The 25,687-nt window shown below is 42.5% G+C and overlaps 1 protein-coding gene across 1 annotated transcript in view; it reads left to right on the top strand.

The window, feature by feature from the left end:
- Nucleotides 1-25,151, top strand: part of LOC311055984 (complement C3-like) — a gene marked incomplete at both ends in the record, with an annotated part of 63,953 nt that extends 38,802 nt beyond the window's left edge. Inside the window, 15 exons of the mRNA XM_084072303.1 lie at nt 8,635-8,838; nt 12,321-12,396; nt 12,953-13,112; nt 13,602-13,697; nt 13,911-14,064; nt 14,906-14,988; nt 15,625-15,705; nt 15,958-16,104; nt 17,087-17,149; nt 17,518-17,578; nt 19,302-19,512; nt 21,337-21,494; nt 22,313-22,477; nt 23,528-23,670; nt 24,996-25,151. Coding sequence (XP_083928429.1) covers nt 8,635-8,838; nt 12,321-12,396; nt 12,953-13,112; nt 13,602-13,697; nt 13,911-14,064; nt 14,906-14,988; nt 15,625-15,705; nt 15,958-16,104; nt 17,087-17,149; nt 17,518-17,578; nt 19,302-19,512; nt 21,337-21,494; nt 22,313-22,477; nt 23,528-23,670; nt 24,996-25,151 — 1,958 coding nt within the window. The remainder of the gene's footprint in view (nt 1-8,634; nt 8,839-12,320; nt 12,397-12,952; nt 13,113-13,601; nt 13,698-13,910; nt 14,065-14,905; nt 14,989-15,624; nt 15,706-15,957; nt 16,105-17,086; nt 17,150-17,517; nt 17,579-19,301; nt 19,513-21,336; nt 21,495-22,312; nt 22,478-23,527; nt 23,671-24,995) is intronic.
- Between the last annotated feature and the right edge of the window lie 536 nt (nt 25,152-25,687).

Below are 25,687 nucleotides of genomic sequence, written 5' to 3'. Positions count from 1 at the left end.
CTTTTCATTCAGCAGCAAAGTCATAGTGAGTAGACAATTACCTTTGTCAACGGTGCAACGGAGTTCTCTTGCTAATACAATTACACATTTTAAATTGTATTCTTTATTTAGTTTGGATTTAGAAGGACTTACAGAGTTGACATGTTATGGTTGAGACACAACTAATAGCAATAGTATCTAATGCATTTATCAAAAAAAAAGCAGCTTTCCTGCCTTTTTTAAAACCAGGAATTGAGACAGGGGACCTTAGGATAGAGCAAAGCCTGTTTGTCAGTGTCTGGTTAAATCATGTTTTTGCAGAAATCTGATGGGGTTGACAAAGATCTTGCACACAACTTTAAAGGGCTAACGTAAAAAAAAAAAAAAAAAGAAATATATATATATATATAAATAAATAAACAAAGATGATAATAATAGCACATTATTATTTATAAGTTGTGAATCCTTGTCTGAGACAAGGGTGTTTTCTGGTAGAGGGCAAGTTCAGATGTAAAACAAACCAGACCAAAACATTGTATAAATCCTAAGTAATTCATATATCTAAATGCTTTCTTACCCAACATCGTTTTTTTGTTTTATTATTAATGTGTTAATAAGTAATCATTTGAAATGTTTTGGTAGAACGTGATTATGTCCCAATTCTCAATAATGGTGAGTAATAATAATAATGTTGTTGTTAAAAAGCTTGAAAACACTCATCTCTAGAAGACGAGTGATGAGAGGAGACGAGGATGGTTGCATCATTACCTTGTCTGTATGGAGTCCCTGAGGCAGTACTGGTCTCAAACAACAGCCAGCATCATGGAATACACCCATACTGTCCTTCCCCCCACCTGGTGTACAGCCTGTATCATGCTTATCCACCATGTCCCACACCTGAGGAGAGAGAGAGAGAGAGAGAGAGAGAGAGAGAGAGAGAGAGAGAGAGAGAGAGAGAGAGAGAGAGAGAGAGAGAGAGAGAGAGAGAGAGAGAGAGAGAGAGAGAGAGAGAGAGAGAGAGAGAGAGAGAGAGAGAGAGAGAGAGAGAGAGAGAGAGAGAGAGAGAGAGAGAGAGAGAGAGAGAGAGAGAGAGAGAGAGAGAGAGAGAGAGAGAGAGAGAGAGAGAGGAGAGAGAGAGAGAGAGAGAGAGAGAGAGAGAGAGAGAGAGAGAGAGAGAGAGAGAGATGAGAGAGAGAGAGAGAGAGAGAGAGAGAGAGAGAGACAGACAGACAGACAGACAGACAGACAGACAGACAGACAGACAGACAGACAGACAGACAGACAGACAGACAGACAGACAGACAGACAGACAGACAGACAGACAGACACGACAGAGAGAGATAACTAAACAGACAGATTTCAGCGTATGATGTCGAATACATGCTTATAATATGTTGTACTGCTGTACTTTCAACAGTGATACTAGCTACGATGAGAGTTCAAAGTTGTAATTCATTTTTTTTTTGTGATCAAGTTTTTATTTTATTTTTTGTTCACATAGCTGGAGGATTGAACAAGCATGTCCTGCACAGTGCTACTGTGCAGCTAATTCCAATGTACATGTGAACTGCCCAACAAGGGGTTCTTATTTGTCCCTCCAGTTAAGAATTTCCCCTAATCCCCACCCCCACCCTACCTGGCCCACAGGTTGAACAAACATAGACATGGCAGATGCATTAATATATATATATAATAAATACAGGGGGAAAAAAACAACAACGAGAGAAAAAAAATAAACACAGCAAATACAGGTACAAATCTGCATAAAAAGGGAAAAGAAAAGGAAAGAGATAATAATAATCAGTAGATATGTATGATGTTAATAGCATGTTTTAAGTTTCTCCAGTGCTGTGGCTAAGGTCATGCTTGTTTTCTTTTGCCCCATTGGTTCGAGCTATAGAGAGTTCCAGGGAGATCATGTCCATTAGTGTGAGGATACATTGTGAAACTTCTATTTTATGGGGAGGTTTCCATCTTAGGACCAGCAGCTTTTTCGCAGCTGTCAGCCCCAAGAGTAAGAGTCTTCTTTGTGGCATTGTCAACCCGATCGCTGAATCATCATTCAACATTAAAATATTAGGTAAGAGGGGGATAAGAATTCCCATTACCTCAGATAATACTTGTGAAACTCTGAACCAAAAATAATTCACATCTGGACACTGCCACATCATGTGCATATATGTTTCTGATTTGTTGTTGTTACATAGTATGCAAATGGGTGTTGTACAGAGCTGGAGTTGAAAACGTTGTATAAAATATTGTAGCCAAACATGTATAGCAACCATTATTTGCCCTAGTAGCTAAATATATGCACCTGCAAATATACCTGCACACATGTATAAAATGCAGTAACTCAGTAATTCAGTTACTTTTTGAGAGCAGTAACTAGTAACTAACCTGACTCAGCCAGATGGAACAAGCTTGCGTCACATCACACAAACTGTGAACCTGTGAAGTCAATACCGCCCCCATCTGGCCGAGTCAGGTTAACTAGTTACTGCCTAATTACACATTTTCAGTAACTTGCCCGACACACAAAATACCTTTTTCTGTGTGAGTCGATGTTTGTTGTTGAGGACGTAGACACCTTTATCCACAGCTACCAGGCCCACCATGGCACCTGGGTCTCCTGTGACCTTCAGACCAAACCTCTTACGAGGCTCGAACGATGGAACATCTATGGTTGATTCTAGTCTTAACTACAATGAGAGGGAAAGACAGAGGGAGAGGTAGAAGAAATTATACTGGAAGTGTGTGTGTGTGTGTGTGTGTGTGTGTGTGTGTGTGTGTGTGTGTGTGTGTGTGTGTGTGTGTGTGTGTGCACGCCAAGTAAATACCTCCCTCATATCAGCCTGTTATAGCGCCACCAGGAGGCCGATTCTTGAAAAACATATTTTTTTATCCTACAGATTTTATCCATAAATCACGCAAATCGTTACACGATATCACTATAGTCATGTGATTAAGACGGATTTGTCCAATTTGTCATATTACATCCTGATTGGCTAAGATTTGCTTCTAAAGTTTGCATGAGTGGCCCGTTCTGAACGAAATGCCTCAAATCATGAACGCAGCGTCCCATTGCCGTGAATCATGAATGCAGTGTCCGATTGCCGTGAAAGGCCTAAGAAGAAATGCCACCCTTTTCACATTGGCCTATTATAGCACCACCAGGAGGCCACAATAAGTACCTGACCTGGCGGAGACCTGTGCTCCGAGGAGCACTTTTTCTAGTTCGACCTGTTTCTATTCTGTGTTGTTGTTGTTCCTTCTCTATCCTCTCTTTTCACAAATAATACAAAATACAAAATGATTGAACGTCCATGAAAAGAAAATCACCCACTTTATATAATAATAATAATAATAAGTGTAATAATAAGTGTAAATGTAATAATAATAAGGGTAATAATAATAATAATAATAATAATAATAATAATAATAATAATAATAAGGGTAATAATAATAATAATAATAATAAGGGTAATAATAATAATAATAATAATAATGTAGGCCCCACTGTATATTTGATCACTGTATATTTGCATTCGTCCTTTGCATTTACCCATCCTATAATCATTAGGAGCAGTGAACAGCCATAGTGCGTCGCTCGGGCAGCAATTAGGGGTTAAAAGTCTTGCTCAGGGACACAAATCGACACATTGCTGGCCTGGAATCGTACCTGGGACAACCAGGGGCTCTGGCTCCCCAGGCGGGCTCACTAACCACTCAGCTATGTCCGCCCCTTTGAACCTGTAAGTCTGTGATGTGACAATGAAGCTGTAATTCTGATTCTGCACATGAATGCCCGCATGCATTCATACACGACACGTGTGCGTGCGTGCGTGCGTGCGTGCGTGCCTCACCGAACCCATGCAGGTATCCTTCACATCCACCCAGGTGGAATCAGACACCACTTCACTGGTTCCAGTGTGGTAGTAGGCTACGATGCGGAACGAGGGCAGCATCTCTTTGGTGATGACCAGTGACAGACTGATCATAACTTGTCCTTGTCTTCTGTAACGTCCAGCCTTCACTATCTGGCCTCTGCTCAGGATCTGAAGCAATACATTAATATCTGTGTTAAACATTGACATGAGTAACAGGTGAAGTGGTTCTCAAACATTTTCATGTCAAGAACCCCCAAATGTATATGTATTTCCCTGTGGACCCCCAACAGAGAAGATTTGTGTTGTTGTGTTTTTGGGCGGTGTAGCCGCCCCTATAAGTGGGTTTGGGACACCTCATTTGTACACCCTTCGCTTTACTGTGATTGGCTCATAATAGCACACCCCTCTACATTAGTACACCCCTAGCTGTACTGTGATTGGCTGGCACTATTGGCTGACTCTATTCAGCACTGTGATTGGCTAGCGAGACACATGATGACATTAATAACCTAAAAATAGGACTATGCACTTTAAAAAAAACGTTTTTTTTAAGTGAGCTTCCATCACTGTGATGACCACACCGCCCACTTCACACTGGGTGTGATTTTTAGCGGTGCCAACCGCTCTATATCTGACTTTGTCTGTGTGTCCGGGTGTCCGTGTGTCTGTCCGGACACACCCGGACATTCTTATTGGCTGGGCTATAAACAAATATTGATGACAACATCAATACGGGGCTCATCAAAGGCACCGCTTCCTTCACACAGGGTGTGATTTTTGAGTGGTGCCAACCACTCCTATATCTGACTTTGTCCGTGTGTCCGTATGTATGTATGTCCAATAAACAAACATTGATGACAACATCAATACGGGGCTCATCAAAGGCACCACTCTCTTCACACAGGGTGTGATTTTTGAGTGGTGCCGAAGGCAACCACTCCTATACGTGGCTTTGTCTGTGTGTCAGTATGTATGTATGTATGTCTGTATGTCCGTGTGTCCAACAAGCTAACATTGGTCAAGCATCACGTGACACGTGACAATATGTCGAAAGGGTGTGCTTTGATTGGCTAGCGAGACGCATGACGAAATAGAGCCCTATAAATAGGTGTGTCACTTTGAAACATTATTTACATGTTTCAAAGTGACATCAGTGCCATCAGCCAAGCTAACATTGGACATGTTAGCTTGGCTGATTGAACATGTTAGCCAAGCTAAGCATAGTCCAGGCGTTTCGGGCCAGAATCGTGCACTTTACGATACAAGCATGAAATTTGGCACACAGTTAGAGCATGCCATAAGGAACATTTTTGGCTATAGGGCCATCGCAGATTTGTCCTGTGGTAACCATGGCAGCCATTTTCCAAAATGGCCTCCATCTGCTGTTATTTTACCAATAACTCAGGTGCTAGGCCACCTAGGATCTTGATTCTGGTGACTAATCCTACATTTTCAAGGATGAGGAATACAGCGGTACTATTTACAACATTCTACTACCTAACTACATATATCTGGCATTCAGTTAATTAAATAATAATAAACCCATCAAAATATGTAATGATGTAGTACAGTAGATGTTTTCAAACTGACACGTGAGAGTCAAGAATGCAGTACTTCACTGTTTCTTTTATTAGTAGTAGTATTGCATAATTATTTTCAATGGACTATAAGACACAACAAAGGCAGAGTACTCATGAGTCATAGCCTAATGGCATATAGACCAATTATTTGTTTACCAACATTGAGACTGGACGCACAGATGATTGTTTCACGCAATCAATTCTCAACCTGTTGTTTTGGGGTGCGCTGATTTCAGCACACCCCAACCCCCTCTTGTGTGTTGGCTAGTGAGGCGCGTCCTAGCGAGACCTGATAGAATGGGTTTCATTGTGCGGATACTGGTTCCGCGCAGACTGGTTCTTATCAGTGTGACGTTGTCTGTTAAGGGGTCTATTCAATAAAGCCAGATAATCTACACAATGTTAGTTGCACAGTCCACCACAGTAGCAAAGGGCAGTACACTGAAGTGCTGCCTTAACACATCTGCATTGTCCACGGCATCCCTTTTTGCAACCACAGCGGAAGAGTTCCCGAAAAGCCAGGCTCGCTTCTGTGTGGTCCAGTGCACTTCCCATCCTCCTGTCAAAATTAGAATCAGCTTTATTGTCAGATCACAGGTTTACAAGTGTAAAGAAGTGGATTAAATTATTTGTATTCACCTGTCTCCTTCCTCTTCCACCCCCATTCACCTGGGGATGGGAGTTCAGGGGCTGCAACCATCGCCTGTCCCCAACAGTGGCCAGCTTGGTAGGCTGCCCTCTTTGTATGTTGAATCAGTGCAGCTCGTGTTGGGGGGAGTCCATCAATTGTTCTGCCCTTCTGGGTGAATAGCTGCTTCCGTGCCCGTTCACTGATGCCTGGCCGCTAGTGTGGTCATAGAGCAATACCACAAAACGCTCCAGAGGCTCCATCCAGTCATTTATTTTGTCTGGGATGGCAGCTAAGGAACTGAAGGCACGTGTGACGTCACCATAGGTTTTCCAGGTCTCCCATGCCGTCTTCTTGCCTCTGCCTCCAAAAGATGACACTGTGTCACATCCAGTAAAGGCATGGAACATGGGTAAGGCTAAGCATCGATCTGGGCCTAATGCCCTTGCCATCTCATGAGCTGCTAAGTTACGGAAACTTTTCCCAGTTCCACAAGCAACCCACAGCTCAGTCAAGTAGAGGCGTTGTGCTGACGTTACTGTCAGGACCAGCACATCCGTGTCTACTGTGCGTATTGTCACCTTGCTATACCCTTTCTTCACAGCATCTTCTAGGTGTAATATGACACAAGTATCAGCCTCCTCATGTACTGTAGTTAGTTAGGTAGTTACTAGCATGTTGTGAATAGTACCACTGTTTTCCTCATCCTTGAAAATGTAGGATTAGTCACCAGAATCAAGATCCTAGGTGGTCTAGCACCTGAGTCATTGGTAAAATGACAGCAGGTGGTGGCCATTTTGAAAGATGGCTGCCATGGTTACCACAAGACAATTCTAAATAGTACCACTGTATTCCTCATACTTGAAAATGTAGGATTAGTCACCAGAATCAAGATCCTAGGTGGTCTAGCACCTGAGTTATTGGTAAAATAACAGCAGATGGAGGCCATTTTGGAAAATGGCTGCCATGGTTACCACAGGACAAATCTGCGATGGCCCTATAGCCAAAAATGTTCCTTATGGCATGCTCTAACTGTGTGCCAAATTTCATGCTTGTATCGTAAAGTGCACGATTCCATCAAAATATGGCCCGAAACGCTTGGACTAGTGTAACAAAGGGTTAAAATAAACCCCATGGAACCTTATTTGACCAGGGCAACAAGATTAAAACTTAACTAGACACCATAAAGGTCCTAAAAAACATATGGTAAAAAAGAATACACCTTAAAAATGTAGTAAAAAGAGAAATATAGATGTGATAATTGTGATTTGAACGTTTTCTGCTTGTTTTTGGCTGTTTATGTCCTGAAATAGAGTCAAGATGTGCTTGAATCTTTATAATAACCACTTTAATGCATTCCTTGGGTCAAAATGATATAGGAAAATGTGTTCATTTGTTGCTGTATGTTGTTTACTTCAAGAGTTATGGTATTCTCTGTTATCTTCATGTTATGGTTTGGGTTGGGGGTAGGTGTCAGAAAGGGTTAAAAATAAACCCCATGGGACATTAGTTGACATGGGCAACAAGCAGAAATCATAACTAGACACCTTTAGGGTCCTAAACAGGTTTAAGAGATGTGTTTTGGGGTGCTCACGGAGCCTCGAAACTGCCCTTCTAAAAGCAGTGGAGCACAGAGCGGCCCCATTGTAACACCCATCTGTTTAGGTGTAATGACTGTAATCAATGGATTTTCCCATGGAATTCACTCAAATTGCCATCCGGTAAGATTTAATAAATTCCTTATGTTTGACACATTATCTTATAACATCCTTGATATGAAAACAATGTAAAACAGTTGCTTGAAATAAATATAATTGATTTAAGCTGAAAACGATTTGTTTAATGCAGTTTTTAACTCATGCTGTTACAATTAGTCTCATATGCGCTTAAAATGTAACAACGGAACAGCGTCCACTTTAGGTTTAATAACTCACAACCTGTTTTATCAATGGAAGAACTTTAAGTGGTATATGATAGCAGACATATGTAGGTCCTTTGCTTGAAAATATTACATATGTACTGTAGGTAAAAAGATTGCTGATTAAAAGCAAAAACATGAAAAACGTTACAATTGTGCAGGCTCTCCCCTACTACCCCACTACATATCAGAGGCAAATACTGTACTTTTACTCCACTACAATTACTTGAAAACTTTAGTTACTTTAGTTACTTTGCAGATATACATGGCCATTTGAAAATAGCTGATCTACAAGCTCACAACGCATCGCATCGTGTTGTGAGCTTGTAGATCTGCCATTTTCAAATATTTTAGTACTTTTACTTTTGGTACTTTAAGTACATTTTGATAACAATACTTTTGTACTTTTACTCAAGTCAATTTTGAATTCCGGACTTTTACTTGTAACAGAGTACTTCTACATTGCAGTATTGATACTTCTACTTAAGTAAAACATTTGAGTACTTTTTCCACCACTGCCGATTCAAGGTTTCTGCCCGACATTAACTGTGTGTGTGTGTGTGTGTGTGTGTGTGTGTGTGTGTGTGTGTGTGTGTGTGTGTGTGTGTGTGTGTGTGTGTGTGTGTGTGTGTGTGTGTCCAGCTGGACAGGGTCCCATTAAGGAGCATGTGGTCAGTGGAAGCTCTATGGGTGGTCTCATCAGCCAGGCCTCCATCACTGATGGAGAGAACAACATGATGAGCATGGCCTTGACCATCAGCGCTGTCACGTACCTGGACAAAACCAACCAGTGGGAAGACGTGGGCTTTGAGAAGCGCGACGAGGCACTTCGACACATCAGAACCGGTAGGAATGAATACAGAAAATGATTTTTTATTTAGAGAAAGCAAAGCCTAGCAAAGTCCTCAAGCCAAGCAATCTGGGAACCCATCGCCAAATAAAAAAGGAAAAACAGCGCCTCTGCTGTTTTTTACTCTTTCACTTAGCTCTGGGGGGAGCAAAATGGAGCACCCGTGCGCAAGGAAACTGGGGTTTTGGTCTGCTGAAGGCAGACCAAAATGTTTTCATTCCCACTAACAATATTTCTACCCCGAACACTAACACCACTTCTCCCAGAGAACATGGATGGTTTTGGTTATAAGCCCACTTGTTTCTATGATGAAAGAGCAAGTTAAAATGTGAATATCTTTCTGTGGTTTTGTCTGCTCCGAGGACGCTATTGTTAAATGAGTTTCGGTTTGTTTCTAGTGGGGAAGGATCGGCAGACCCGTAAATTCCGCCCGCTACATTTGATTGGGTAAAGCGCGGCCTGATTCCTGATCTGAAGGCACGCCCACTTGTAGGCCAGTGCGTACGCGATATGACGAACCCCCCCGACAGATTCAAGCGGAGAGCAGAATCTGTTCTTGAGAGATTACAAGCCAAGTAGTTGCCTCCTGGTCTGCTGTATGGAGGGTGACTGAATTTCCACTACTTTTACTTCTACTCCACTACATCTCAGAGGCAAATATTATACTTTTACTCCACTACAAGCATTTGAAAACTTTAGTTACTAGTTACTTTTCAGATATAAATTATGATATTATGAAACACACATTAACCACTTTAGCCCTATTTTAGGCTATTTGAAAATAGCAGATCTACAAGCTCACAATGTGTCGCATCGCGACGCGTTGAGCGCTTGTAGATCTGCTATTTTCAAACATCATAGTACTTTTACTTTCGGTACTTTAAGTATATTTTGATGCCAATACTTTTGTACTTTTGTTTTGTTAATTTAGAATTCTGGACTTTTACTTGTAACGCAGTATTGATACTTTTACTGAAGTAAAGAATTTGAGTACTTTTTCCACCACTGAGGGCTACTGCCCCATTTGTGAAGGCTGGCCAAGCAGGGGCCATGATTATGTCCAGTCCCGGATCTATTGAGCGTAGACCACTGTCTCCTTGGGAGGTTTGGTGCCATCAGGGACCTGCTGGTTTGGGGTCTGACACCAGATGTTTGTTTGGGACCTCCTTGGACTCCCGTTCCTTTTCCCCAAGCGGATTGGATGGAGAAGTCAGCCGGTGGGGTGTTCTTCCAAATTGGTCTTCTAGATCAGGGGTGATCTTGAAGACCAATTTGGATGAACACCCCAGTTTCTTCCAAATGGAGAATGGAGAGGGCCACTATATTTCCACACTCACTCCAGAGGGCCAAATCGCATTATACTGTAGGGCAGAAACCTCTCCGTATTTTAGCTTTTTTTCGTAAATAAACGCTGTACTTCGCCATTCTATGTCACACAAAAGTAGCAAAAATAGCCGATCTACGTGTTTTGAGATTGTAGATCGGCTATTTTTGCTATTTCTGTATTGGAATCCAGATTTTTTTGTGCTATTCTTTTATTGGAATCCTGAAAAGTTACATTTTTATTTAATTTCAAATGCATTTAGTTATACTTATGTTAACTTTATGAACTTAAATACAAATACATAGGACATAAAAAATATATAGAATTTTAATAGTCATTAAGCTACTAATATAGAGTGAAATAATTAAAGCGGGTCATGTTTGGAATTGTAACAGCTGAAATCAATAATATATCAGTATTCTGATATTAACCTGCGGGCCGCATTAAGTGAAGGTGGGGGCCGCATGCGGCCCCCGGGCCGCCAGTTGTAGATGGATGATTAGTAGATGGAGCGAGTCTTTGACCTTTTGAAGCATCCTTAAAGGGACATTTCACCCCTGGAAGAAACTGACCCAATGGTAATGAAGTTTAGGACTCAATTATTATTATTTTTGTGTATGATCTGTGTTTTGAGATATATAGTAATCTTCGAACATCTCGTGACGTTATTTACGTCACGAAAAGTTACATCATTCCTTTCCGCACTACATGTTGTCTCGACGCGTCATGCAGCCAGCGGGCAGCCCCCCGCCCCCCTCCTGCCAGAGATTTTAGACACAACAGAACACAGAAAACAGCCCAAACTGCGCATTTGTTCGCGGACCTTTTGTTAAATTTGAAGAGTGACGCATTACTTTACCTGAGTTACATCTTCTGATAGTTGTACTTGAATGTTGACATGAAATAATAATCCTGTGTAGTGTTTCATAAGCGCAAGCGTGAAAGAATCCAAATACAACGTGGAGACGGTAAACAAACTGACTTCCAGTGTTGCCAGATATTGTGAAAGAAATAAGAAACCAGGTCTATGAAAACAAGCCCAAAAGAAGATAACTAAGCCAAGAGCACTTTAAACCTAGACATGGGATATTATATATTTGAAAAATGCCGATCTACAAGCTCACAACACGTTGCGATGTTACCCATTGTGAGCTTGTAGATCTGCTATTTTCCAAAAAATATTGAGGGGAAAAAGTGCAAAATGTGGAGTATTTTTTAATCGTTTTAACAACACATATTTGGTTGGGGCTTCCTGGCACAAATTATAATTTCAGATCGGGGTCCGTGGAAAAATACATGAACATCTTTGAGAACCACTGGTTTAAACAACAATCAAAACATTTGGAAACAAGCCCAAATATCAACTACATTTTAGAAAGAAGCCGCTTATAATAAGCAGACATGGCAACACTGCCATGCTGTTTCAACGTTGCTGTTGGAGATCCCACCCACACCGAACCACCCCTGCCACAAGGAGGTGCAGTGCACCAAAAGCATTATGGTCATTGTAGTAATAAGCAGTCCAGTCAAAACCTAGTCAAACACACAGATTTCATTATTTTTCTGGCCATAGGGTGCAAATTTTAAATTGTGCTACTGTTATCTACTACAAATACTATTACCATTGAGTGATTGCAGTTTCTTCCAGGGGTGAAATGCTCCTTTAAGTTTAAGTAAATGCTACTCGCTGGATATGTGGAAGGAGGGGCAGACAGAAAGCCAGGGCACTGGGGAGTGGTGTGTGTGTGTGTGTGTGTGTGTGTGTGTGTGTGTGTGTGTGTGTGTGTGTGTGTGTGTGTGTGTGTGTGTGTGTGTCAACGGGGGGGGGGGGGGGGGGGGGGGGGTGCGTTTCACTGTTTTCTATGTAAATTGCGCCACTGCTGAAAAGAATCTCAGCTCAAACAGTAACGTAACTAATAATTGGGCCGTGCGACCCGGGGATGACCGTAATAATTCTAGAACGGGAGCAATTTCTTTTTTTCCCCTTTTTTTTTGGGGTGGCCCATCGGCCGTTTGCGCGGCCGTTTCCTGGAATGGCGCGGCCGTTCTGGAATTTCCCAGAGGCCAGCACATCCCAGTATCCCTGTTAGCTCCAGCTTCTTTATGTATGTTACAGTCACATCATCTTATGTGTCTTTGTTTTTTTTATTGTAGGCTATACAAACCAGCTTGCCTTCCGTAAGCCTACTGGCTGTTTTTCTATGTATCAACAACATGCGTGCAGCACTTGGTGAGTTTCACGTCCACATTTATTTTCTTCTGCTTTTTTAAAACATTATCTAAACGTATCAAAGTCTTTCAGAAATAGCAGATCTACAACTTCTGCAAGTGTGTCTGTTTTTGAATTGACACAGTGTACCATAGGGCTTAAATGGCTAATGTATGTGTGGTATTAACGATGTAATGATCTGAAAAGTAACTAGCAACTAAGGTGTTGTGGAGTAAAAAGTAGAACGCACACACACACACACACACACACACACACACACACACACACACACACACACACGCTTGTAGATCTTCTATTTAAAAAAAAAATGTATACATTTGAAAACTGTAAATGGGGCATTCTGCATAATTAGTACTTTTACTTTTGGTACTTTTAAGTACATTTTGATGCCAATACCTTTTGTACTTTTGCTCAAGTCAATTTTGAAATCCGGACTTTTACTTGCAACGGAGTATTTCTACATTGCAGTATTGAGATACTTTTACTTAAGTAAAACATTTGAGTACATTTTCCACCGCTGATAAATAACCTTATATATGTAAATGTGCTCCTACAGGCTGACAGCCTTCGTGGTCAAGGTGTTCTCCATGGCCGGTGAGCTGCTGGACGAGCAACAGAGGGTGATTTGTGACTCTGTCAGGTGGCTCATTCTCAACACACAACAGCCTGACGGAGCTTTCACAGAAACTGGACGGGTGAACAATAGAGAGATGGCTGTATGTACACTGAGACGGACACACATTGTTCAATTTGCAAAAAATAAGAAAAAAAGAAAGACATTTCAACTTCATACTGTATGGTTTTTTTTGTGTTAATTAATGCCCTACTTCAACATACTGCCACAAAAGTTGCAAGAAATAGCCGATCTACAAGCTCACAACACGATGCATTGTGAGCTTGTCGATCGGCATGTGTTGCTAATTTTGAACAAAATAGAATAATAATAATTGAAAGTGGTTATGTCTGTCTGAAGATGTAATAATTATTAGTAGTATTTAGTAGTAGTATTAGTGTTAACATTGGATCCATTGAAACAGGTTTTTTTTTTCTTCTTTTCTTTTTTCTTCTGAAAAGTAACCCATTTGGACATACAAGGTTCCCCCTGACAGTGTCAACATGTCCATATTAGGAATGTAAAGAATGTGTATTGTGTGTGTGTGTGTGTGTGTGTGTGTGTGTGTGTGTGTGTGTGTGTGTGTGTTTAGGGGGATGTCTTTGGAGTGGATTCTGAAACCTCTATGACTGCCTTCACACTCATCGCCATGCAGGAGGCACGCTCTGTGTGCGCTGCCATAATTCATGTAAGAAACTCACACAATCCTTACCATCCTATGACATGACCCCCCCCCCCTTATTTAAAATGTATTATTTAAAGATATATTTTTAAATAAAAAATGTAAAGAATTACACATTTTCCAGGAAAAACAAATCCATTAAAAAAAAGAAAAATGGAATCTGAAATGTTAGAGAACCACTGCTCCATCATCATGTTCTGTCCTTTCTACTGTGTCTAGTCGATGCCAGGCAGTATAGACAGAGCGGTGTCTTACCTGGAGAGCAGGCTGCCCAGCCTCACTAACACATATGCTGTTGCCATCACATCGTACGCCTTAGCCAACCAAGACAAATTGAACAAGGAGATTCTCTACAAGTTTGCATTCACAGCAGGTAACTTTGAATAAGCAGAGCACGTGTGTGTGTGTGTGTGTGTGTGTGTGTGTGTGTGTGTGTGTGTGTGTGTGTGTGTGTGTGTGTGTGTGTGTGTGTGTGTGTGCGCACACACGCGTGCTTAGCCTATACAGTACGTTTGAAAAACCTGTAATATCGAAAAAGAAGTGCTCGTTTTGAGGCATGAGTCGACGCTTACGGCCGCGAGACGAACAAATGCTCCCTCCTTCCTGCGGACTCGGACGGAAAAAAAGATAGGTCCGTCCCGGTTGCCGGTGGGGTGGGTTTTTCAGTCGAGGCTGGGGGGTGGCGGGGCGGACGGCCCCGAACGGCAAGCACGGCTAGCACGAGGCTCGCATTTTAATAACCCCCCAATTCCTGCTTCAGCGCCGATGCCGTCCGGGCCGGCTTAAAACGACGGTCGTGGGCGCGAGCGCCGCTACGGTCGCGAGCTCAGGGATCGGCCGTTTCTGTTCGTTTTTATTCCGTCGGTCGTGACCGTCGGTGGGGCCTTTTTCCGATCTAACTCGTTTCTCACATGCACAGTAACATATACAGTATGTATATATATATATATGTGTCATTCAGGGTCATTGATTACTGTGTGTGTGTGTGTGTGTGTGTGTGTGTGTGTGTGTGTGTGTGTGTGTGTGTGTGTGTGTGTGTGTGTGTGTGTGTGTGTGTGTGTGATTGATTGATTGATTGATTGATTGATTGATTGATGTACTTTATTTAGTAAGACATGAGAACAGTACATGGCAGTACATAACAGTACATGGAAGTACAAATTCGCAATGTGTGTGTGTGTGTGTGTGTGTGTGTGTGTGCGCGTGCTCCTCAGATGGCAGCCACTGGCCTGTACCCAGTGATGTGCACACACTGGAGGCTACAGCCTACGCTCTGCTGGCACTGGTCAAGGTCAAGGTGAGCTTCCCTCTCTTCTTTTATGTCACTGGAACATCATGCAGTGCAACATCCTTCTGTCTCCAGCAGGGGTCTTCAACAGGGGCAAGAGTCCCGAATTTCTGTACATTTTGCATTGAGCATAGAAGTCATTGAACAAAACAGGGAAAACTCTGATGCGCTTGATGGGTTTATAGGGTGCAGGGGGACCAGAATGTACCACACAGAGCAGGGTGTTGAAATAGTGAAGACAATGGGAAAGTGGTCAGATATACAGTAGTACATGGCGTGGGCAACACATCAAGGACAGAGACGGTTTAGCCAGATGTCAACAGAAGGTCCAGTGTGTGTCCCTTTTCATGGGTTAGGGTGAGGTGAGGTTGAAGGACTCCAGGAGGTTTCAAAAGTTATTGACAAGGGGACGAGGAACATTCAAATCCTGATTGGATGGCATTGGTATCCCGAACTGAAAATGCATTTTCTATCTAAAAAAGAGCTGGAGAGTCCTGTTAATGAAAAAAACAAATCACACAATAGCAATGATCAGAATATTAAGCTTTTTAACACTTATTTTAACCAAAGACAATCACTTCCCCATACCGTTAATGATGAATATATGTACTGTAACATAAAGTGTCTCCCTTTTCATGAATGAAGGCCTTTGACGATGCAAAGCCTGTTGTCAGATGGTTGAACAAACAGAGGAGGAATGTTGGCGGAGACTACGGATCCACTCAGGTAACACCCAGAGAGCTGGCAGAAATGTGGTCCGGGGACCCCACATAAATCTTATTAAATCTTACATAAATCTTCTCTTTTGGGGGTCACTGGCACAAAACATGTTCAGATCCACAGCCAAATACATATCAATTTGGGGGTCCTTGACTTGAAAAAGTTTGAGAACCACTGTCCTAGCACAATCAAATGAATCCATTTCCACCCTGTTTTCCTCTCTTCTTTAATCTATCTGTGGGTCTCATCTCCTTCCAGGCAACCATGCTGGTGTACCTGGCATTATCTGAGTACTGGACCCATGAGTTAGAATATGATCTGAATGTGGATATCACGTCTGGTAGACTGCGCCCTCATCGCTTCCACTTCAACCATGATAACTTCTATACCAGTTGGACATTTATGGTCTGTTGACACACACACACACACGCACACACACACACACACACGCACGTGTCGTATATTAGCCTGTATGGCTTATAGTTATGAAACAGTATTCAGGTAAAACATCAGATAGAAATGTAATCTTGCTAAGTAAGCAGAATCATGAGTGACCCAGCCTGGTGTTTGCATAGGTAATCAAGGGCCCCAGATAGCTGTGAAGTCTAATTTACATTGCCTTTTGTTAACCTGGAGATGCCAGGTCTAGCCTTCCTCACAACAGCTGCTTGATCAACAGGTGGGGGGATCATTGACCCCCACCCCACATGAACTATCTGCATTCTAATGTGAAGCGACATTGTATAAGAGTGACTGTATGTAAGTGACTAGTGAGTTAGGACAGTCTCACACGACGTGAGGCTGCTTGGCGGTGGACAGGGGCTCTGCCCCTGGCTGCTTCTGCTATGCTGTTGTACTTGATGCTGAATAAACCGAATGATTCTGGGAACCTTGGTCAAGACGTATCTTCTCCTCCACTTTATTACATCTACCAGCCTGCTAACTGCAGCTTTATGCCTCATTTGACACGACACACGCACGCACACGCACACACGTGCATGCACGCGATTTGGCTGCCAGTGTAAAACAGGCCAAATCCATTCATAATGAGGCCCTAAAGCTGGTATCATCCACCACACTGAAACCTGTCCTTACTGTTGTGCTGCCTTTGGTGACTGAATTCCCCTCAGAAGGATTAATAAAGGTCTTATTATCTTCCACTGTACTTTTTTAATACCTCGCCTTATGGCAACGTGTTATGTACACACGGTACCTACATATGATGCTAATGTTCTAATCACACAGTGTGTGTGTGTGTATGTGTGTGTGTGTGTGTGTGTGTGTGTGTGTGTGTGTGTGTGTGTGTGTGTGTGTGTGTGTGTGTGTGTGTGTGTGTGTGTGTGTGTGTGTGTGTGTGTGTGTATGCATGCGTTGTAAATCTGCACAGTTCAGAGGTATAAACCAGGGGCTGCAAGTGACCGCCACAGGATCAGGAGAAGCAACTCTCACAGTGAGCATATCATTAATCATTAAATATGGTGGTTATGGTTTATTTTATTTATTGATTTAGTTTATTTGCCAGACCCAGAGGGTCGGCCTACATGAGGCTCTGCAACATCTTCTCCATACATGGGCGAAAAAGACCGGCTCTATAAAAGGGACAGAGAGCCTACATACATGGGCATAAAAGGGACCTCGGTCTGTCCCTTTCTTCTCCATACATGGGCATAAAAGGGCTGACACGTCATGCGAAGTCCGTCGTGACGTAGTGCTCTGATCTTATAAAAGTACTAGGAATTTATTCTGGGTCTGGCAGAACCAGGTCTCCTGGTCTTGTTTACATTATATTCTAAAATACTGTATTTCTCTGGCTGACAGGTGATGTCGTTCTATTATGTTCTACCAAAAGAGAAGAGGAATGAGCTCTCTGGGGACCCAGGTGAACTGCAGTTTGTCTTCCGTGCCGTAACTTTGATGATGGAGAGGGCCACTATATTTCCACACTCACTCCAGAGGGCCACTATATTTCCACACTCACTCCAGAGGGCCACTATATTTCCACACTCACTCCAGAGGGCCACTATATTTCCACACTCACTCCAGAGGGCCACATTGCATTTACTTCTTTTATTATTGTAACTTTTTTCGCCAGTCTATGTCACACAAAAGTAGCAAAAATAGCCGATCTATAAGCTTAAAACGCGTCGCAGTGCGACACGTTTTGAGCTTGTAGATCTGCTATTTTTGCTATTTTTGAATTGGAATCCAGATTTTTTTCCCCGCTGCTTTTGAATTGGAATGCTGAAAAGTAGCATTTTTATTCAATTTCAAATGCATTTAGTTATACTTATGTTAACTTAATGAACTGAAATACAAATACATTGGACATAAAAAAAAGTCATTAAGCTACTAATATAGACTGAAGTAATTAAAGCGGATCATGTTTGCATGTTTGGAATTGTAACAGCTGAAATCAATAATATATCACTATTCTGATATTAAGGTGGGGGTCGCATGTGGCCCCCGGGCCGCCATGCAGTTGCCCATGTATGTTATACAGTACCCGTTAGTGATGAGCGGGCCGACCTGTAACCCGCGGGACCCGCGGGTCAACCCGCGGCGCGGGTCAACCCGCAGCGCGGGTGGGTCGAGTCAGGATTTCAGAGGCAATTATGCGGGCTGCGGGTGAGCGGGTCAGCCGCTCTCACACGCAAAAAATAAATAAAATCACATGCTCTTGTTTTGTCTTTATTCCTAATAAGAATAATAACAATAAAACAGTTTGAATACACTTGGGGTGTATACTTGAAGATTATTTTCCTTCATGATTTTACCGAATATTTTTTTTACCGCGGGTTGCGGGGCGGGTTGAGCCATAGATTTATATCTGGGGTCGCGGGGCAGGTTGAGGCGGGTTGGGTTCCGTGCTGGGGCGGGGCGGGTCATGAAAAAACCCGACCCGCACATCACTAGTGTAGCTGTTTGTTTTGCCTGTGTGACTGTTTGGTTGTTTCTGGCTGTGTGTCACTATGGGTTCAAGTTAATCAAACTAATTGATTTAATTGATTATTAAAAATAAAATAATTATAATCAATCCCTATGTTGGGCATGCCATAGGAGAAAACTTTTTTTTTTTAAATCCCCAAACTCCAAATAGCCAATCTACAAGCTCACAACACGTCGCAATGTGACGCATTGTGAGCTTGTACATCTGCTATTTCAACTATTTCTCTTTTTTTTTATTTTTATTTTTTATCCCGCGATTTTTGTAACCCATTTTTTTCACCCGTTGCCAATTTCCTAAGTGATCCTGGGCGCTACACCAGCCCTACACCAGCGCTACACCAGTCCCCCACAGCCAGGGAGGCCAAGGAGCTCATGCTTCCTTCAGTGCATGAGAGCCAACTGACCTTCTTGTCACCTGACAGGGGGGAGTTTCCCTGGTTGGACGTAGCGCGTGGAAGGAACACGTTATTCCAACCAGTTCCCTTCCCCTCCATCAGGCGCCCCGGCTGTCATGGGGGAGGCGGTATAGCGACCAGGATTACTACATGTTTTTGTGAGGGTATTAACTACCCTAGGAGACACGGGGAGAACATGCAAACTCCATTTCAACTATTTCTCAACACTGTTGTGTGGCAATATGTCTCCATCTTGTCCAGCGCTGTTCTCGGAGTGCGGCAGGCCCCAGTACGGCAGACCTGAGCCCGGTGACATAGAGCGGATCGTTGGAGGCAAGACGTCCCTCCCTGGGACTCATCCGTGGCAGGCGTCCCTGCAGCGCAGACCCACCGGCTCCCCTGAGCCCTTCAAACACGTGTGTGGAGGCACCCTCATCGCCTCCTGCTGGGTCCTCACCGCCGCACACTGCATGTGAGAAGATTCAATGTTTGTTCTTAACTCTTTGAAGGAGAATTCCAGTCATTTTAGATGTTTGCTTTGATGTGTCGCTAATCACTCACCAACATACAAAGGGCCGTTGAATTTTTCCAGAGAAGCCACAACGTGAAGCTAGTCCTCGGTGTTGCCAGATTCTGTGAGAGAAACAAGTAACCAGCTCCATGTTGTTCTGCATGAACGGCAGCTCATGAGGGACATTCAGTGCATGTTTGAGTGTCAGTACACTGCATAATGAGGATTAGTGGGAAAAAAACTAACTTTGGAGCTGCTAAAATAGGCGATTTTTGTTTATCCGCATTACTCCATTATGCCAGCTAGTGGAAGGGGTCTCCACAATGGACAACAAGGGGCTTCTCTGGAAAAATTCAACGGCCCTTTGTATGTTGGTGAGTGATTAGCGACACATCAAAGCAAACATCTAAAATGACTGGAATTCTCCTCTAACTGGGAGAGTAATAATGTAATAGTGTCAATCCACTGCCAGCGAAAACAGCGATTTCACTGTACCTTTGAAAAATCATGGAATATTCTCTGTGACCCGCGTCCTCATGGAGATCGCCTCATTACAAGCACAGGGTTGTCGTAGTAGAGGGGGAAAAAAATATCCGCTCGCGGTGATCCATTGCACAGCTGCGGCCATTTGAATCTGGCTTGTTTTTGCAGTAAAGCAAGAGGAACGCAGATATAGCGATTTCCCCATAGGAAACAAACGGGAAGTAAATGAAAACTGAAATCTCGTCTTTCTCGTCGACGGCAGGCTGAGCCTTGGCAGAGTGTGACGAGAAATCTCATCGTTGGCAATCAAAGAGTTGATTTAACTTACATTTGCATATTGTTTGATAAACTCCCGTTTCATGATAATATTTCTACACGTCTGTGTTCTAAAGCAGTGGTTCTCAACCTTTTTAGCTCAAGACCCAAAAGAGAACTTTGCCGAGGACCCGAACAAGTGAAAATACTGTAGCAGATCTACAAGCTCGCAACAGGCGACGTGTTGCGAGCTGATTGTTGATCTGCTATTTTCACTACTTCTAAACATGTTTTTGTTTTTAATTTATAGAAATTATTCGAATTTTTATTTATGAAATACTTGAAAAATGTTAAAATTGATTTTAATTGATGAAAGGTTGTGACTTTTTTTGTTTAAACTTTTTAAACTCTTTTGAAATATATTTTAAAACATTGTAATGCATATTAAAAAAGGGGATATTTACTCACGACCCATAAAGATTGGTCTGCGACCCAAACATGGGTCCCGACCCACATGTTGAGAACCACTGTTACTTAAGTATATTCACACGATGTACAGTACTTCTCTCTAGAGCAGGGACGTGCACAGATAGACTCTAGGTGGTGCTAGAGCACCTGCCCTTTGCCCTCTTGACCAGAAGTGCCCTTTTGAAAAAAAGGGGGAAAAAGTTTTTTTTTACCAGTTTACAGCAGGGGTCTTCAACAGGGGGTCCGGGACCCCTAGGGGGTCCTCAGAGTTACTATAGGGGGTCCGCCAAATCTTTATGTGATATGATTTTTCTTTCTACCATAACCACTCGAAACCTAGCATCCCTTTCTGAGGAGAACTTTAGCCAAAAATAGCAGATCTACAAGCCCACAACGCCTCGCGCTGCGAGGCGTTGTGGGCTTGTAGATCGGCTATTTTTGGCAAAGAGGTATAGGTGTAGAGGGAAAAAAGAGCAGACCAAGTAAACAAAAAATATATAATTTACTTGAGCACCTGCCCCTCAAAATGTCTGTGCACGCCACTGCTCTAGAGAGATGATTGACTGGTTGTTTCTCCAGTAAGGATTCGGTGGACATGCGGGTGGTCTTGGGGGGAGTGGACGTCATTAGAGATGAAGAGCATGACCAGGTGATCCCCGTGGAGAGAGCCATCGTTCACGAGGATTACAGGGTGTCGGTCATCAATCGTCGACGCAGCGCGTTACACAATGATGTCGGTGAGGCCATTTACATACGTCACTGACACTGCATGATTAAAGTTACCGTTCTGAGTGTATTGACACAACTATGAAGAAAGTACAGTATATGGCATAGCAGTGGCGGCCATTTTCTGGTTCCATCGTTACAGACCCCATTCATTTTTCCCATAGAAATGTCCAAAAATATTTTGAGCTTAGAATCAAGACAGCCAGGATCCTGGTGATTCTTGACCAAAACTTCCAAGGTACACTTAGACGGCCAATACGGACAGGCTGAAATTGATTGCTTAAGCCCTGCCCCCTCTGTGTTCCTATTGGCTGGGCTTTAAACAGCCATAACTCCAGTTCCCAGCATGCTAAACTTCCCAAACGTGGTAGGTGCTCTTAGATGGCCAATGGAGACAGGCTGTAATTGCTCAAGCCCCGCCCCCTTCTGAGTTCCCGTTGATCAGCCTTGAATTGAATGGACAGGGATTTAACGTTGTTCCTCTAGTTCATATAGTTTAATGAAATTAACTCATCAAAGGCACCACTAACTTCACAGTGGGTGTTGCAGTTGCCCCCCGACGCAGTTCAAGTAAACTTATCAAGTACGCTCACAACGCATCACATCACAACACGTTGTTGTGAGCTTGTACATCTGCTATGTTTTGCTACTTGTGTGTGACATTCTTGTACGAGGAAGTTGGACATTTATTTACGGAAAACAAACAAACAAACAAAAAAACTGAAAAAGTTGAAATATGGAGATGGGAGGTTTCTGTCGGACAGGAACAAAATTATATCTATGTTAGACAGAAATACTAATGCACAATACCATTACTAATGTGTCTCAGCATTGCTCCAGCTGAGAGTCATGGACAGCCCGTTCTGTGCCAAGGAAAACCGCTATGTTAAGGCCGCCTGTCTGCCAAAGCAGCTCTTCCCTGCTGGAATGTTGTCGTGTGTGATCTCTGGATGGGGCATCACTGAAGCAACCACCGACTACCAAGTACCACCATGTATGTATCCAACTACACATGACCACTAACTATGTAACATGTATGTATCCAACTACACATTAACAATAACCGTGTGACATGTATGTATTCAACTACACATTAACAATAACCATGTGACATGTAACTTGTATGTATCCAACTACACATGACCACTAACCATGTAACACGTAACATGTATGTATCCAACTACACATTACCAGTAACCATGTACCATGTATGTATCCAACTACACATGACCACTAACCATGTAACATGTATGTATCCAACTACACATTACCAGTAACCATATAACATGTATGTATCCAACTACACATGACCACTAACCATGTAACATGTAACATGTATGTATCCAACTACAAATGACCTCTAACCATGTATCATGTATGTATCCAACTACACATTACCACTAACCTGAATCAACCTCATACCAAACACATTTTAAAGATCCATATGGTTTATTCAGGAAATCGGTGGCCGATGCCTTGCAGTCTGTGGTGATTGCGTAATCATTCTATTAAATGGGTCACTACTTTTGGCGTGACACACGGCTGACGGTATTGCTGGTTTTGTTTTTATTACATTAATTTGTCACACCTGTGCAACATGGCAGAGATCGAGAGAAGACAGAGAGGTTGCCCTTTAGTACGGTCGAGGAAGTATTCACATCATTTTTGGATTTATTGGTGAAAGGACAACATCAATGCAAATTAGCCTTGGTGAAGCCCAGCACAGCTCCACAACACTGGTGGTCACTCTTGATTTCATGTTTAACAAACTTCATCGCAGAGGTTTTAATCGTAGAAGGTAATTCTGTAACGTAACGGAATACTTTTTTTAATGGTAACAAGTTACTTAAGAGTAGCGTTAACCAACACTGTTCATCACAATATTCATCAATGTTATCGCATATTGCATGTTTTCCTAATATCGTGCATCCCTAGTTTACATGTATTTTGTAGTATCATCTTGCAGCATGGGTGAAGCAGAACACAGCTAAACAGAATGTCTTCCTCTGACTCCTTTGCCTCTCTGTGTGTTCCTGACCCTCAGGGAAACGTCCCAGCCAGCTGTTGGACGCCCAGGTTCCCTTGCTCTCTAAGCATCGCTGCATGGCTCCAAATGTCTATGGAGACCGACTGGACGACACCATGATCTGTGCAGGATACCTGACGGGAGAGGTTGACTCCTGCCAGGTGCGTGCGTGTATGCGAATATGAAAAATCATAAAGACCCGTTTCGTTTAATGACTATAGAGATACTATGTACCGATTTGCGTGATGTTTGGACAAAATCTGTCAAGGAGTACTATCAAAAATGTGCCTCCTGGTGGTGCTATAACAGGCCCATGTGAAAGATTTGGGGCAGAGGTTCTGCTCTGGCATCCAGCGAGTGTGTGCACAGTTTCGCTGCCATCAAGCCAACGGTGCCGGAGATTAGCTGTTCACAGACAGAATAACTGACGAACGGACGGATAGACAGGGTGTAAACATAATCTCGGCCATGCCTTTCGGCCTGGCGGAGACATTAAATACACATTAAACAAAAAAACAAAACAAATTGTGTACAGTTTCTTCACCTTATGGAATATATTGATTTCAGTTTCCTTTCTTCTCAAGTATTGGTCTCAGACTCCATAGCATTCATGTATGGCTCCCAGAGAGAGAGAGAGAGAGAGAGAGAGAGAGAGAGAGAGAGAGAGAGAGAGAGAGAGAGAGAGAGAGAGAGAGAGAGAGAGAGAGAGAGAGAGAGAGAGAGAGAGAGAGAGAGAGAGAGAGAGAGAGAGAGAGAGAGAGAGAGAGAGAGAGAGAGAGAGAGAGAGAGAGAGAGTGAGAGAGAGAGTGAGTCACACAGGGCTACACTGGGCACGTAATGGATCTGCTCCATTCTCAGAGCAGCTGCTCCGCAAAATGTGAATTCATTTAATTTGATGTATTTAATGCAAGGCTTAAGACCCCAATTGTATAAATCCCTCTAAATCCCCTTAATCGCTGACTTAAAATAGAGAGTAAAAGATCTATTATTGTGCATGTAAACGCTAAAATAAGATGTTTTGTAGATGAGTGTTTTCTCACTCAACAGTACACAACCAACATACAGTATAAGTGTATACAGGGTATCTGCACATTTCCAAAGTGACAATTGAAGGACTTTTAAGACCTTTTTGATACCATAAATGATAAGACCATTACTGCGTCTAAATTAATCATCAAAGTATACTATAGAAATGGTCAAACAGTGGCCAAATTGTCAAATATTAACAAAGAGGCTAAATAAAAAGAAAATAGCCGATATAAAAGCTCACAACCCCTCGCAACGCTGTGAGCTTGTAGGCTATTTTCACAATCCTTATCTGTGGAATTGAGTCAAACAAAATGCAATTACAAGTGGGTTGCTTATATATGCTTATTTTGGTGGGTCACAAGCCTCAAAAGTTTGACAACCAATGATTTAGGCTGTATTAATGTCCTTTGTAATGACCCTCTGTGCAGAACACATGAATCCATGCTTGTCCTTGCAGGGCGATTCCGGCGGGCCGCTGGTGTGTGAACAGAATGGAACTCACTACATCACCGGTGTGGTGAGCTTTGGGGAAGGATGTGCTCAGAGGAACAAGCCTGGTGTCTACGCCAATGTCCACAGATATGTGGACTGGATTGCTGAAATAATATCTTAAGAACAGTGATTCTCAACATTTGACTTCAGTTGGTATACACATGTTATGTGAAATATTTCAAAACATAATAAAATGATGTGAAAACAAAATGTGTGGAGGTACTTCCTTGGCCTACTAGCAGTGTGCACAAGACATTTGGTGATCCGTCCAGCGGTTTGTGAGATTAGCCACGGAAAAAAAGCACACAGACACACACAGACAGACCCTCTTCTAGGCCAGCTCTGCCTCCTACAGATATGCAGTTTAAAGGCAATACAATAATCTAACTCTACCCATAGTGGGCACCACAAATGGCACCGTATGTCATAGAACATACAATGTTGTATTGTTTTATTTGTGTTTTTGAAAACGCCTATTTTATGTATTTGTTTTTTGTCTTCTATTTTTGTGTTGTTGCCCCCCGCATTCCTTCCCCAAAAGGACCGTCTGGCTTTTTGTGCTGTTTTCCTTTAGATTTTTTTTTCTTCAATAAAGTGTTTATTCAATCGATCAATCGATCAAATCAATCAGAAATGCTATTTAGCCGTAGCTTCCTT

Source organism: Gymnoscopelus microlampas (assembly GCF_963454915.1).
Source record: "Gymnoscopelus microlampas genome assembly, chromosome: 2".
Lineage (NCBI taxonomy): Eukaryota > Metazoa > Chordata > Actinopteri > Myctophiformes > Myctophidae > Gymnoscopelus > Gymnoscopelus microlampas.
This window is presented reverse-complemented; position numbering and strand designations above follow the sequence as displayed.